Below are 15,839 nucleotides of genomic sequence, written 5' to 3'. Positions count from 1 at the left end.
AGAAGTTAGCGAACCCCTTGGGTACTAGGTAATAAGTAAACAAGCAAAACCAAAAGCGCGCACACACTGACAATAAAATTTGGGCGATTTTTTTTTAGTTTGATGTTATTCCATAGTGAACAACAAGTACGAAAACATGATTGCGAAATATCGAATTACAAATATTGCTACGAGCTAAAATTGCTAAAAAATGAATGAAAAACAAATTCACCAAAAAATAAACAGTGATTATCATGCGTTGAGCTTCAATCAACTTTGGAAAAAATTTTAAAACGGACTTTTTGTGGAACAAAGAGACTCAAAGTTTGGCTGAAATTTTTCTGACACAAGGTTATATTTATCTCTATCACTAAATCAGAAGTCAATTTAGTTGTCATGTGATCAACCGACCAGGGTTCGACCGGTATCAGTTTCCTACCAGGTATCAGAAGCTGTGTGACGTTGCGATGTGCATCACGAGTTCTTGAGAAAGTCTGCAGACTATTTCTTAGTTGGGGGACGATCAAACTGAAAATCTGAAGAAAACAAAATCATAAATTTCAGCTAATGAAGCTTTCTACCGTAGTTACCACAAGTAGCATGTACTTGAATTAGCATCTTACGTTTGAGAATGTTCCGGTGTCAATTTAGGTCACACAACCGACTTAATCTCGGTTCATCTAGCAGATTATTTTTTACTTCCTTTTACAAAAATGGAAGTATTGTATTCGCGAAAAAAATTTCACTCAAAAATCGGATTTAATTTCCATTTTGCTCACCCCCAAATGAATGTTGAGTTTTTTTTCGACCCGACCACACGTACATATGTACCTAAGAACGTATAGACGCCCGAAATATTCATTTTGACGTTTCCCGAGTTAATTACAACGAGTTTTCTCATGACGTCTGTATGTACGTATGTATGTGCGTTTGTGTGTATGTATGTCGCATAACTCAAGAACGGAATGTCCTAGAAAGTTGAAATTTGGAACATAGACTCCTAGTGGCGTCTAGTTGTGCACCTTCTTTTTTGGTTGCATTCGTATGCTTCAAAGGGGGTCTTTTGCCCCTTTTTTGGGGCAAATCATTGATAATTTCGATGTAAACTCACGTGGTATAATTTGGCGGACACTTGGCGATATATCGCCAGTCTTTTGGTCGCCAAATTTCGTCGCCGACTTGGCGACAAATTTGGCGATTTTTTTTAAAATTTGGTTTTAAATTGGCCACTGTTGGTGATATTTAAAGAGTAAACTATTGAATCACATTAAAATTGCCAATAATGGGGAAATGACATTGAATTGGAGTAAAAGGAAGTCATGTGATGCACACATCAGCTCGTTTAATTTTGGATTTGCGACGCAGATTGCTGAAAGAAAAAAAAAAACTTTGCGACTGGGATTTTCTGTTGGAAATGCAATGCGTACTAATGTGTCTAAAAAATGCCCGTCTCATTTTTAGAGGATAAAATGTGAAAGTCACATCGGGTAAAAATAGTTCAAATAGATGGTCATGGAAAACAATTGGATATATGAGGTGTTGAGTATTAAAACCAAATTAATCAATTAATTTAAAAAGTTTTTTTTTTATCATAGTTTAATTCTTTGTCATTTCTATTTCTCCACAAAGCGATCTGGAACAACTCCACCTCCATCTGATCGAAAACCAACTGCCAAAACTCCAGTTTACTTCAAAATCTGCATAATCCACACATTGCCTCTGTCAAGCCTGTGTACTGCCGTCATTGCCTGTGTACGAGTAACATCGCATATATTATTTAGTACTCAAAAAAGAGTGGTAGTAAGGTTTACTTTTAAATAAAATACTTGTTTTCAGATCCTTCTGTTCCTAAAAAAAACATTAATACTATTTTATGATGGAGCTTTCAAACGAAAACTGTTCCGAACCTAGTCAGATACTTAATTTGTGATTGTACAAGCTACTAAGATACGGCAAAAATTTGAAGTACCACATGACCTTAATCGGAGTTTGAATGGAAATTTCTTTTTAAAATAGGGTCGATTTACTTTAACACCAGTTCAACCCACATTATTGTTATCCGTAAATAATTAATTAGTCCATACTGCTTAATTGAAAAGGAAAACAAAATTTAAGTGATACACCCGAACGTTATAAAAACGAAAAAAAAAATCTTTTAGAAAAATGAAATGAGTAAAGCGTGAAATAGTTTTTCTCTCCTGTAAAATTAAACGAGCTGATGTGTCCGCCAAATTATAACACCACTTGAGTTTACATCGAAATTAACAATGATTTCCCCCAAAAAAGGGGCAAAAGACCCCCTTTGGAGCATACAAATGCAGCCAAAAAGAAAAGTGCACAACTACACCCCACTAGGAGTCTACGTTCCAAATTTCAACTTTCTAGGACATTCCGTTCTTGAGTTATGCGACATACATACACACATACGCATATACATACATACATACATACATACAGACGTCACGAGAAAACTCGTTGTAATTAACTCGGGGATCGTCAAAATGGATATTTCGGGTGTCTGTAAGTTCCTAGGCACATATCCACGTGTGGTCGGGTTGAAAAAAAAAACTCAACGTTCATTTGGGAGTGAGCAAAATGGAAATTAAGGCCGATTTTTGGGTGAAATTTTTTTCGCGAATACAATACTTCCTCTTTTGTAAAAGGAAGTAAAAAGAAAAGTATTCTGCTGGTTCTGATACTAGACGCGGAATATATTAATTTTCAAACAGATTAACTTAATATTTCTCTTCCTAAAATCGCAGAATAAAACATGACTTATTTTGAAACGAACAACTAATTTAAATAGAAATCCACTTAAGCGGAATTCTGCATTAAGTACCAGCATTATTACATTTTCCAGGATATCGGCTAAAAGAAACCGACTTAATATCAAATGTTTCTCATAACTTCTGAAATAAGTCAATAACTTCATCTCTTCTCGAACGAAATGTCGAAAACGTCCTTTCAAATCCTCTCGGAGGAAGCTGCTCCAGTAATGAGGAGGCAGAAGCAACAGGTGAAACCTTACTCCGAACATTCCCCCCGTTGAAGGGCTTAATTAGGGTTTCGTTGCCAACTCTGCTTCCGATTCCAGAAAGATTCTCAGCCAAAAAGTTTCAATTAAAATAATTACGTCCCTTAAATGAACCCGAGATCCTTTCGTGAGCTCCATGTGCTCCAGTGAAACCAGGCCTCATTACGGCTCCGATAAAAGGGTTCCAAAAACTGAGGATCTCGCTGGCGTGAAATATTATACAAGCACGTTGGACCGGTTCTCGTCGGAGGTTTTTGAAAATTAATTTCTGTATGGAGTTAAAGAAGTTTATTAATTCAAGTTGTGCCAAAACTTGAGCCATTTTAATGTAGATTGGAAAACTTCAAGCATTTAAGCACTTTCTTAAGCAATAGAAGATATACAGGGTGTTGCAAAACTAATGGTCCATACTAAATGAGGTGATAGACCTTGCCAAAACAAACAACTTTCACAATGTCATGTGGAGTGGGAAAGCAAATGGCAGGCCGGGAGAGGGCACTTTGTTCAAAGAAATGGGGAATGCAATAAGGACTAAAGACTACAATATGAAGGGAAAGGTTCTTTATTTATAACTTTATACTGTCCAACCACGGATTGTATGGAATTTTCAAACGTCCAGACAAGACTAATCTATCTGAATGAGGGGGAAAAGTAAAAATTTGATGCCAGTCTTCCGCTCATTTGAATGAAACTCTGCTTCTGCAAAAGCTGGCATCGCTAAAAAATAATAGATTCGTCCATTTCCGGTTGTAAAACGAATGTTTGTTTTTCCATACAATCCGTGGTCAGGCAGTAACTACGCTATTTAGATGGACACAAGTACTGTAACTTCTTGCTAGCAGGTGTTGCTCGATTTATGAACATGTACCAGCAAATGGACGCCCACCGCGTAACCAGAGGAACTTTCCCGAAAAAGCGCAGCAGACCTTTATAATATGACATGAATATTCTAGCGTGTGCGTTGTTCAATGTCTCGATAATATGAAGCTTGTTTTTACAACATTAGTTGTTAGAACATTCGTAATAAATAAAGGTTTCCTTGTCCTCATATTGTTGTTCTTGGTCTTTATTGCATTCCCTATTTCTGCGAACCAAGTTGCATTGTGAAAGTTGTTTGTTTTGGCAAGGTCTATCACCCCTTTCAGTATGGACCATTAGTTTTTAAACACCCCGTATATACCAAAATATCTTATTTCCAATCAAAGCTTCTACTCGTGGGTGTGGTTAGGCAAAGGTCTCTAATGTCAAAGTTTTCGTGTTCACACCCAGCTCCAATCGGAGGGTTTTAAAGATGCAGAAAATCGTCAACGTTCATATCCTGTGACTATGCAGCACGTTAAAGATCCCCTGATCATATATATTTGACTTGTATACTCTAGTTTTGTGCAGTGAGTTACCGCAAACGTAAGTTACCTGTAACTTACTGCAAAATACCTATCCATGCCTTCAATCTTTGAGTTGAACGCACCATTGCTGCGGTCACACCTGTGGTGTGCTGATTCTACATTAGCTACCAGTTTGTTTGACTCTCTTGGCTCCCTTAAGAGAGGTTCTTATTTTAGACACTAGGTTTCTTATTTTAGATCAAGGGAAAAAAATGGAAATATGGCTCACGCTACCAAAACTTTACTGGCATCAGAGCAACTATCGAAGGAAATGCTCTCAATATCTGGTGGAACCGACAGAATCAAACAACCACATTTCTTTGAGGCCACCTTATATCTATCACTTTTAGTGGTGGTCCAAAAAATGTCCTAATTGTAATAAAAAATACACCAAGCAGACATCCTCACAACATATCTTGGACTGTCTGAGACTGGATAAGAGAGATTGGATAATCCTTTGCTTCAAGTGCACTATTAATTCTTCACGTGGTAGACCATGTTCAACACGAGTTCGAGTTCGATAGTATACAAATTATGCGTTTAAGCACAATTAATGCATTGAAACAGTTTGTTTTAATCAACATTATTAAAGCACAAATCAACACAAAATCAACATTATTAAAGCACAAAATTTGCAAAATAGTTGTACACAAATATTTTGGTGTTGCAAATTTTTCAGCGCAGAAAAAGTCTTAAGCTTGCGTCTCAAAGCAGAAATAAGAAAAAGAAGCCTGTTTATTTTATTAAATTGAAGTTTGTTTTACTACATTTGTAGAGTTTGACAAAAAGAGACTGCGAATACTTCAGAACAAACATTAGAATACATAAAAACAACCATATCACGTAAACATTTCTGACACCGTGTCTTCTGAATTTATTAATGAGCCCCTTTATCAGGTCGTACTACGCGTACTACGGGACCCTCCCATTTTCGTCGATCTACACAAAAAAGTTTTAACCAACTTTGTTTCTGGACTTCCTTCTCAGTCCGAGCCTTATATCTCTGATATCCCTAGCTCTCATATGTGGGGGCCATATTCGACCCTGACCATATCGTCGTCGCAGCAAGAATGAGACATCTAACACAGAGGTGCCCACCTCTCTAAGGTCAAGGATCCACCCCCTAAATATCGCAAAGCCTCCCCCCCCCAAAAAATAAAACATACCCCTCAAAACACCCCCTAAAAATTTCAATGGCGCAGTCTGCGCCATGACCCCCCCCCCCCCCCGATAGGCACTACTGTCTAACAGATTTTAACTGTAGCTAAGTTGCTTTTAGATGTCTTACTATTGCCTGACGCTACTAAAAACGGTTAGTGAGAAAGTGTGAAGGTCAAGATTTTCAGATTTAACCCTAAACCTCCCAGAGAGGTAGAAATTTGAAGAAAAAAAAAATTAATTTGAATTTTGACATTTTGAATTTAAATTATGTTTTTCGCCATCACGAGTGTGGGGGGTATGTGTGTTTGTGTGTAGGGGGTATGAGTATGTGTGTGTAGGCATATGTGTTTGTGTCTGTGTGCAGGGATGAATGTGTGCGTAGTTGTGTGTATGTGTATGTATGTTTTTGTAGGTGTGTATGTATAGGTCTCTGTATGTATGCGTGTGTGTATGTGTGGGTAGGTATATGTGTGTGTATGCGTTTGTGTGTGTATGTGTGCGTGTGTAATTGTGTATGTATGCGCGTGTGTGTAGGACATGGATGCAACCTGGAGACGGCTTTCGCTATGGGAGCAGCACCGTGAGGAGCCCGCCGACGGTGATGGTGCGGAGGGTGGCGATGGGAAAATAAAATGATAGGACGCCAAAAACAGTCAAATGAAAGCAATAAGCAATCGTGATTGCTCAAAAAAAAGGACAAGAGCCGATCGGTGTTTTAATATTCAATATATACGAAGATAAGATGAGCAATGAGATAAAGATGGAGATAAGAGAAATTTGCTGTGGATGTGGACTTTTTCTTTTCTCACCCGGTAGTCGATGCCCACCGTGGATATAAAGACGCCAGACAGGAAAGCGCCGTCTTTGTATCGGACGAGCAGGCACGTCTTCCCCACCCCGGAGTCACCGACCAGCATCACCTGCAACGTAAGAGAGAGTCAGTTAATTGGTGGCAACTTCATGTAGAAATAGATTTGCATCACAGACAAAGAGAGACCGGAGAAGATTGTATCACAGGAATCGCGATGTGTGGTCAGAGGAAGTAAACCAGAGAGATTACATAAAATACACCGCCAAATCATTTATTCCATCTGAGGACAGCAGTTTCGTGCTTTTTAGCACTCATCAGCCCGGATTCTTCCCCCCAATTCTTCCTGTTCTGGGCTGGTAAGTGCTGAAAAAGCCCGAAACGGAAGTCCTCGGATGGAATAACTGAGCTGGCGGTGTATTTTATGTATTTCTGCGTCAGCCCTGGCTTAGGGCGGTAACTAACTGCAAAACAGTAGAGAGAGTTTTCTTTTGGAATAACGAAAAAAGGTCCGCGAAGACTTGTCACTTTCTTCATTGTCGCGTGAGAGGAACGTCACCTCTCACGTGACAACGAAGAAAGTGACCAGTCTTAGCAGATGTTGATGCGGAAATTCACTGGCGATCATTGGTTATTGTTGGTTTAATGCCAATTCGTGTTACAAAGAGCATTTTCGGCCAAAAAAAGGCGATAAGTAGCATTTTATTCTTGCAGCGGACAACCAATGGAGATATCACAGAATAAAGAGATATTTTTAGTCGCCAACATATTGTGTTTGATTGTCACGTGACATCCCACGGCACCACCAAAATTCAATGAAGTTAGAAGGCCTTTTCAATGAGAAACGATTTGAATAATTTAAGTTGACGCAACTAAACGAATAATGTCAAGAACTGGCAATGAATTATCGCTTGATCGGTGATGCGAAGATCCTTTCACGTGGCAATAAAGAATGCGATAGGCGTTCGAGAAGCTCCTCTCGCGATTCCAAAACACTTTGAATCTCTACTAGAATACTTTCTCCGGTGGGTTCAACCTTAGAGGAAGTACATGAATACACCGCCAAAACTCAGTCATTCCAGCCGAGGACTGCAGTTTCGTGCTTATTAGCACTCCTCAGCCCGGCATAGGAGGGCTGAGCTGGAGGTGGAAAACCTCTTAAAGAAGCCAAGGCTATAGGGCGGTAACTTACTGAAATTGCCATGCCTTGCCTTCAATTTTCGAGTAGAACCGAACCATTGCTTCGGTCACTCGTCTGGTCACTGCTAATTTTATACTACTAGTTTCTGGCACTCTTGGCTTCCTTAAGAGATTTTCCACCTCCAGCTCAGTCACTTTCCTATGCCGGGCTGATGAGTGCTAAAAAGACCGAAACTGCAGTCCTCGGCTGGAATGACTGAGTTGGCGGTGTATTTCATGTATTTCTGCCTTAGCCCTGACTATATGGCGGTAACTTACTGAAATTATCAGAGGAAGTAGTAAATAGATAATCTTTTGGAATCACGTGAGGACGTTTCTCTTCTCTCGTGATAGACCTTCGCATTCTACTAGGCATGAAGATTAGGGGAGAGTGTTGTACATTGCGACACTTAACGTATTTTAATTTTTAATGTCAATTATTTGAATCAAATTTAAAATCTAAAAGTCACTTTAAAATATCCCAACATATTTCTCTGCAATATATTTTTTTAAAATTCAAACAGTTTGAAAATGAAACATTGCCAATCATTTAAAGCAAGAGATACAAGCTGTCCCAAGGTACCACATACTATTGTGCCTTGGGACTCACGCTGTTACACTATGGGAAAGTCTTCATGGTTCAGAAAACATCACCAACAAAACAAAATAAACGAGCTGATGCGTGATCACATGACTTCCTTTTACTCCAATTTAATGTCATTTCCCCATTATTGGCAGTTTTAATGTGATTCAATAGTTTACTCTCTAAATATCACCAACAGTGGCCAAATTGAAACCAGATTTTTAAAAAATAAATAAATAAATCGGCAAATTTGTCGCCAAGTTGGTGACAAAAACTTGGCGACCAAAAGACTGGCGATATATCGCCAAGTGTCCGCCAAATTATAACACCACTTGAGTTTACATCGAAATTAACAGTGATTTCCCCCCAAAAGGGGCAAAAGACCCCCTCTGGAGCATCCGAATGCAACCCAGACCCCACTATTAGTCTAAATACCAAATTTTAATTTTCTAGGACATTCCGTTCTTGAGTTATGCGACATAAATACACACATACGCTCATACATACGTACATACAGACGTCACGAGAAATATCGTTGTAATTAACTCGTGGATCGCCAAAATGGATATTTCTGGTGTCTGTACGTTCCTAGGCATATATCCACGTGTGGTCGGGTTAAAAAATAAACTCAACATTCATTCGGGGGTAAGTAAAATGGAAATTAAGGCCGATTTTTGAGTGAAAATTTTTTTGCGGATACAATACTTCCTTTTTTGTAAAAGGAAGTAAAAACAAAATAAAATTCAGTTCATTAGTTTCACAAACACAAAGACAGAAAATAAAATAAAAATGAAGAAAGTATTTACTTTTGAGTCGTGAAATTTTCTTTCTCTCACAAAATCGCGTCAATTCCACTCATTTGATGCTGATTTTTACGATGGAACCATTTAGTGGTGAATGTTACTACAGTCGACGTTCGTAATAAAGGCCCTTGTCGTGCAAACGAAATAGGTCGCTATAACGAGAGGTCACTAACGTAAGTGTGGAAGATACAGAAAAATTATTTATCCATATTTTTAGGAATACTGGAGTAACTTTTATCAGTTTTGCTTCATTTTAAAAGTGAACCAAGAAGTTAAGAAAATAATAAATGAGTGCACTTAAAACTATTTTTTTATATTACTATCTTAATATTTGAACACTATCTTACATTTGGGCAAATACATGAAGGGAAATGTACAGTAAAATAATTGACAGAATTTTGTTTTTAAATTACAGACCATGGTTTGCTTCTGTTTTGTTTGAGATTGTTTTCAAAAATATATTTTATACTTCTTTTAACATAGCGTAGCTGGATTCTGTTTTTGGACTTTTTCAAGGAAAAAAAATTTATACTGTCTACCGTTTGTTTGCAGTTCTCATCAACTCTTTGAACGTTTCACCATCAAATAAGCCCTTTCAATCGGAATATTTCATCTTTAGAAATACAAAATTTTAATTTTCAGTTTTCAAATTGATAATCTTGAGAATTACAAAAAAGTCGAAACTTAATTTTGGACGTTGTATTGGAATGAGCGATTCAGTTTGGACGTTCTAACGGACTTGAAAATAACATTATGTCTATGGAATAGCAAACGGGACTTCATGCATCGGTCGTTGTAACAGAAGGGTCGCAGTAATGGGAGGGCGCTCTAAAGAGCGTTGATTGTATTAGAGATTACAAACACGTGGCTGCTTTAAAGAGATTCGTAGTGTCTCAGGTACCACACTCTTCCGTAATTGGTAATCATTAGTTTACTAACATTCAAAACACCACGTAACGACATAACGTTCAAAAATATCCCTGCCGACCAAATGGATGAAACATTTTAAGTCGATGACAGTCCTAACGATAAAATTGCAATTTGTTATCGAGCGCCAGGAAAGATAAAAGATTTTTCGTTACTATTTCATTATCTCTTTGTTTCCACCAGCGAATTTCTTAATTCAGAAACAAAGAAAATCAATCTCAAGATCTTGAATATTCATATATGAAACCTATGACTGCATCAGCTAATGCTCGGAAGGCGGAAGAAGGCGACTAAATTGCATTTGTGGATGCGGAAAAAGGATCGGTTGGGGGAATATTCATTAGCGTTCTCCCCACACGACCTCATTTTAAATAATTACTAATCTACAGAACAACAAACAAACGAAACCAATTGTTTCATTGAAGTTACCATTTTGGGAATGTTGATTTTCAGGCGACGCAATACCATCTGAAGAAATTTAAAGGTTTTTTGTTTTAAATACTATAGCGTTTTAATGCATTCAAAAAACTGAGAAAAATGAGGAGGATTGTGCATACGTAACGTAACCATTTATTTTTACTTCCTTTTACAAACGAGCTGATGTGTGCATCACATGACTTCCTTTTACTCCAATTTAATGTCATTTTCTCATTACTGGCAATTTTAATGTGATTTAATAGTTTACTCTCTAAATATCACCAACGGTGGCCGAATCCAAAAAAAAATCGCCAAGTTGGCGATAAAACTTGGCGACCAAAAGACTGGCGATATATCGCCAAGTGTCCGCCAAGTTATAACACCACGTGAGTTTACATCGAATTTAACAATGATTTCCACCAAAAAGGGGCAAAAGACCCCCTTTGAAGCATACGAATGACCCCCAACTAGACCCCACTATTAGTCTATGTACGAAATTTCAACTTTCTAGGACATTCCGTTCTTGAGTTATGCGACATACATACACATATACGCACATACATACGTACATGCAGACGTCACGGGAAAACTCGTTGTAATTAACTCGGGGATAGTCAAAATGGATATTTCGGGTGTCTGTACGTTCCTAGGCACATATCCACGTGTGGTCGGGTTGAAAAAAAAAACCCAACATTCATTTGGGGGTGAGCAAAATGGAAATTAAGGTCGATTTTTGGGTGAAAATTTTTTCGCGAATACAATACTTCCTTTTTTTGTAAAAGGAAGTAAAAAGGAAGTATAGTATTCGCGAAAAAAAATTCACTCAAAAATCAGCCTTAATTTCCATTTTGCTCGCCCCCGAATGAATATTGATTTTTTTTTCAACTTGACCACACGTGGATACATACCTAAGAACGTATAGACACCTGAAGAATCCATTTTGACGATCTCCGAGTTAATTACAACGAGTTGTCTCGTGACGTCCGTATGTATGTGTGTATGTGTGTATGCATCTCGCATAACTCAAGAACGGTATGTCCTAGGAAGTTGAAATTTGGCACATAGACTCCAAGTGGGATCTAGTTGTGCACCTCCCCTTTTGGTTGCATTCGGATATTCCATAGGGGGTCTTGTACACCTTTTTTTGGTAAAATCATTGTTAATTTCAATGTAAACTCAAGCGGTGCTATAATTCGGCAATCACTTGGAAATATATCGCCAAGCTTTTGGTCACCATGTTTTGTCGCCAATTTAGCGACGAATTTGGCGGTTTTTTTTAAATCTGGTTTTAATTTAGCCATATTTAGAGAGTTACCCAATTGAATCACATTAAAACTGCCAATATTGGGAAAATTTATCCATGTAAAACGTTTTCTTTGCTTCGGTTCGCAACAGACTTAGAATGAAAGTATTTAAAGTATTTTTTTGCTCACTCCGAGGCACTATTATCTTTAAATTGGAGTAAAAGAAAGTCATGTGATGCACACATCAGCTCGTTTTTACATACAACGGGACATTTAAATTTCTTTGAAGGTTCAATAGCCATTATTTGTTTAGTTTACTATTTAATTTCCTGATAATAGTAAGTGTGTCTGAAAAAAGCATCCAGATTCAGCACACAGTATCTAGATCCTGCCACAAACATCCAGCCCCGAAATCAATTTAAATCTTGATGTCTTGAATTCTCAAATACAACATACATAGTTGTACCCCGTAGAAGTACAACTATGGGCCGCGGGGAAAAAATTCCCCTTCCTCTTATTTCCAACTTAGATTTTTTTTAAACATTTCATTTGAAAGACGAGATGTACAGCTAACATTGCTGAAGTCCTCAAATTTCTAAATCAAAGATGGTACACGGAATTTTCATTGAAAACATCGAAAAGTGGCCCATAGTTGGACCATTTTACGGTAATGTGTAAAAAGCAGCAACCGGTACAGGATGTTCTCGCCAATAAAAGGGTTGCAATGGTAGCCCAACTTTGCGTCTAACAATTCCTCTTCTTACCGATTGCTCTCCTTTGAAAGAAATGGACTTGCTCAAGGCTAAAGCTCAACTTCTCAGAGGTGGACAGTATGCATGCTACGTTTCGGTATCGTTCCAACATTGAACATATCAAATACTTAAGAGAAAACTGCTATCTCTTTTTTTGAACATAAAAGTACTTCAACCGACCCGTATGTCTGAGATTCAAAAACTTAGTGCTCACATTCTTATACCAACATGAAAAGGTCAAGTATGCATTGAACAACAATACTTAGTTGTTCGAAAAAATGATTAATTTCGAATTATTTTGACTTCTATTTTTTTTACCAGCTCTTCTAACTATTCAGCCAGAGTTGACGAGGTAAAATTTAATCTAACAATTAACAAGGGAATAAGCTCTTTTTGAGTGTATGACTAATATTTTATTGCTCTCCTTAGCAATTGATCAGTAGTTTATATATTTTTGAATGGTCAGGTTCATTCAAAAATCCTTAGAGTCATCCTTAATGGCATCTTTAAACATTTCTTTCTTTTGCCCCAATCACTCTTTAATCATTCTTTATATTATTCAAACGATGCAGAACGCAGTTTGTTATTTCAGATTTGTAACTGGATTCGTTTAGGATTTGGCGTTACAAATAGTTTTGGGAAGCAAGGCCTTGAGATGGTCTTTTCCAAACGCTGTTTATAGTTTGGCTTCGATAAAAAGACGGATGAACTTGAGAAGCCATTTCCGCCTCGGTAGAGGAAGAATGCAATGTCATACAGGCAAAAGATAAATAACTACCACAGTTTGTTACTTGAAAAGAGAACCGGGATTAAATAACTCGTATTTTAATGCTCGTAATTGAACAAATGGATAATTACTCGTATTTAAACAAATAGAATCGCATTCTCCGTCACCAATTGAACTTTAAGTTATCAGAGCCAAACTGTAACCCTGTTTGATAAAAGTTTTTATAGTTATATGATACATATATGCGGGGCAGCTACATTTAGAAGTCCTCCAGGGATTCAACTCTTCAACACGATACTGTGATCCGCAAAAGTTAAAAATACACCTCGTCTGCCCCACTGGAGTCCATTGAGTCTCATGGGTCTGGGAGAGGTTCGCGCCGTGGTCTTTCACTCAGACAACCAGGGTTCGACACTTCCTTGGGAAAAATGAACACTGATCCCGTTCTATGTATATTTACAACTGGAAAATTTACGGTTTCACGCTAAACGATGTGAAACTGTCGGTGAAAAGTTACCTCGGCTCCGGGAGACAATAAAAATTTCCGTCCCTTCAGGCTCGTATCGACATTCCAAAGATGGAGATGACAGATGGCATCATCTCCCGATGCTTAATCGAGTCTTCGACGCTATTCGCAACTCCAATAAACTATAGAGGGCGCTGCAGCCACTGTCTAATGGCGGATGAAAAAGGTAAAACAAACACACGCTGTAACTTATAACTAGCTTTGACGCTTAGTGAATGACAGTCATTTTTCATCGTGTTTGTGGGAAGCTTTCTTTTCTATTCTTCCAAAAGTACATTACATCATAAATTGTCTGAAGCCTGTAATTTACCCCAAAGAAAACACGTGGAATGGAATGTTTTACCTTTTTCTTTAGTGTTGTTAATCACCGCAAGGTAGCGTATTCGAGCTCTGGAATCTTACTAATATTATATATGCGAAAGTTTGTCTGTATGGATGTATGGATGTTTGTTACTCTTTCACGCAAAAACTACTGAACGGATTTTGATGAAACTTTACAATAATATAGCTTATGCATCAGATTAACACATAGGGTAGTTTTCGTCCCGTTATGGGGGGGCAAAACCCCCTTAGGGGAGCAATAAAGTACAATTTTCGTATAAATTCTCTAATATAGGGATGAAAAAATACTTGCACATATTTACATTATATGTCCATCGAAAGCTCTGATTTTTCTGCTGAAGATGGTACCTATTCGAAATTTCTAAGTAGAATAAAAAATGAGTTATGAGCTTTTTAGTTCCATGTTCGAAGGCTTTCCTAAACTCAATACAGTATTTAGTGTATCATCTCAACTCCCTGTCGATAGCGACAATTGTTGTATTGTTGACTGTCATTGGTTTTCGTGACTGTTCAAGGCTTTTCTCAAGTCAAATCTTGAAGTAAGATTTTTGCACAAGATTGGCAAATAATATATGATTTGGCTGATCATTTTCCATTTAAACGGAACTTTAATGTAATTAATGGTTTTTATTATTATTTATGCTGATTGAGCACTTACTCATTATCCAATCAACGAGCAGATCGCCAAAACGTTTGCAGAAAGATTTCCGTAGCTGATGCATTTGGCAGTTTTTTTCAACGTCGCTGTTTTTGAAGCCGAAGACTACGTCATAATGTTTCTCAGCTTTCACCATGTAAACAAAATATCGCCAATCAAGGACTCTTTAAAAAACTTTTTTTACTGAGTTAAATAATCCAGCAACTAAATTAAGCAAATCCATAAACAGCACAAACACTTCCATTAATTTTCCTTTTTGCACAATTTCAAACAATCGCCAAATTTTACTACTTATTTTGGAAACATTTCGGATGAAACTCTTTAGCGCCATTTTATGGTGACCAAAAGTATCTCAGCACCTGGCGATAATATCTCTGTAACGAAATATCATATTACATCATATCGTATCGATATGATTTATCATTAATATCATATCGTTTTACAAAGTAAGGAAAGAAGGAGGGAGCATCATCGAAGGTATCCCAAAACGATTCCCGCAAATTCGGTAAAATCACACCGAAGTATAAGGGGATTACGAGCGCGGCTATATTTTTTTTTTTAAACTTCGTACTTCAATAGCAATACAGAGAAGGTTTTAGACTCCATGTTAAAAAAAAAAGTATCAATCTTTTTAATTAATCTTTTTAAACATGAGAAGATTAATTTCATGTTTTGGAAATTTGTATATGCTTAAATATAGTGCTTTCGTTTCTAAATCAATACTATTTTGTTCTTTATACTTATTGCTATTTTAGTTTTATGGGTAAGGAAGAAACTCGATTTTTAATCACGTCAAAAAGATGTGTTTTAAATTCTTTCACTTAAACCAGAAAACAAAAGCAAGTAACGATTTTTTCTCATAATTATTACTGACCCAGGCAACGCCGGGTATTTTTGCTAGTTTCGAATATATTAAAAGTAGTCCGCTGTGATTCTTGAGCCAGTAAACACAAAAAGAAAAATACAGAACATATTTTGAGTGTGTTTTCCAAATCAGGCTTGGGGTTACCATGTCTCACGCCGTCGCCTGAAATTGCCTCATAGCAAAGAGTTTACACCAGGACGATTAGAAAACTCTTGACTGTCCATTTTTTTTCCAAAACCTAAAAGGATTTTTAGGTTTACAATTGAAGGACATAGAAGCAAAGAGATGTGAGCGCCAAAATTGAAATTGTGGAGATGTTGCTATTGTTGCCGTGTCTAATGAAGTGCGAAAGGTTTAGATGCCTATAAAAGTCTTGATACAAGATCTACTAATTCTGGAGCCCAGTACAAATGGTAAGAGAAACTGTCATCTGCTTTAGTGGGCAACAA

The 15,839-nt window shown here is 37.4% G+C and overlaps 1 protein-coding gene across 2 annotated transcripts in view; it reads right to left on the bottom strand.

Moving 5' to 3' along the window:
• Window positions 1-15,839, bottom strand: part of LOC129228033 (ras-related protein Rab-37-like) — a 451,604-nt gene that overhangs the window by 311,425 nt on the left and 124,340 nt on the right. For both annotated transcript variants that reach the window (XM_054862662.1, XM_054862661.1), the window contains exon 2: window positions 6,369-6,479. In XM_054862662.1, coding sequence (XP_054718637.1) covers window positions 6,369-6,479 — 111 coding nt within the window. The remainder of the gene's footprint in view (window positions 1-6,368; window positions 6,480-15,839) is intronic.

This window comes from Uloborus diversus, chromosome 8, assembly GCF_026930045.1.
Source record: "Uloborus diversus isolate 005 chromosome 8, Udiv.v.3.1, whole genome shotgun sequence".
Taxonomy (NCBI): domain Eukaryota; kingdom Metazoa; phylum Arthropoda; class Arachnida; order Araneae; family Uloboridae; genus Uloborus; species Uloborus diversus.
This window is presented reverse-complemented; position numbering and strand designations above follow the sequence as displayed.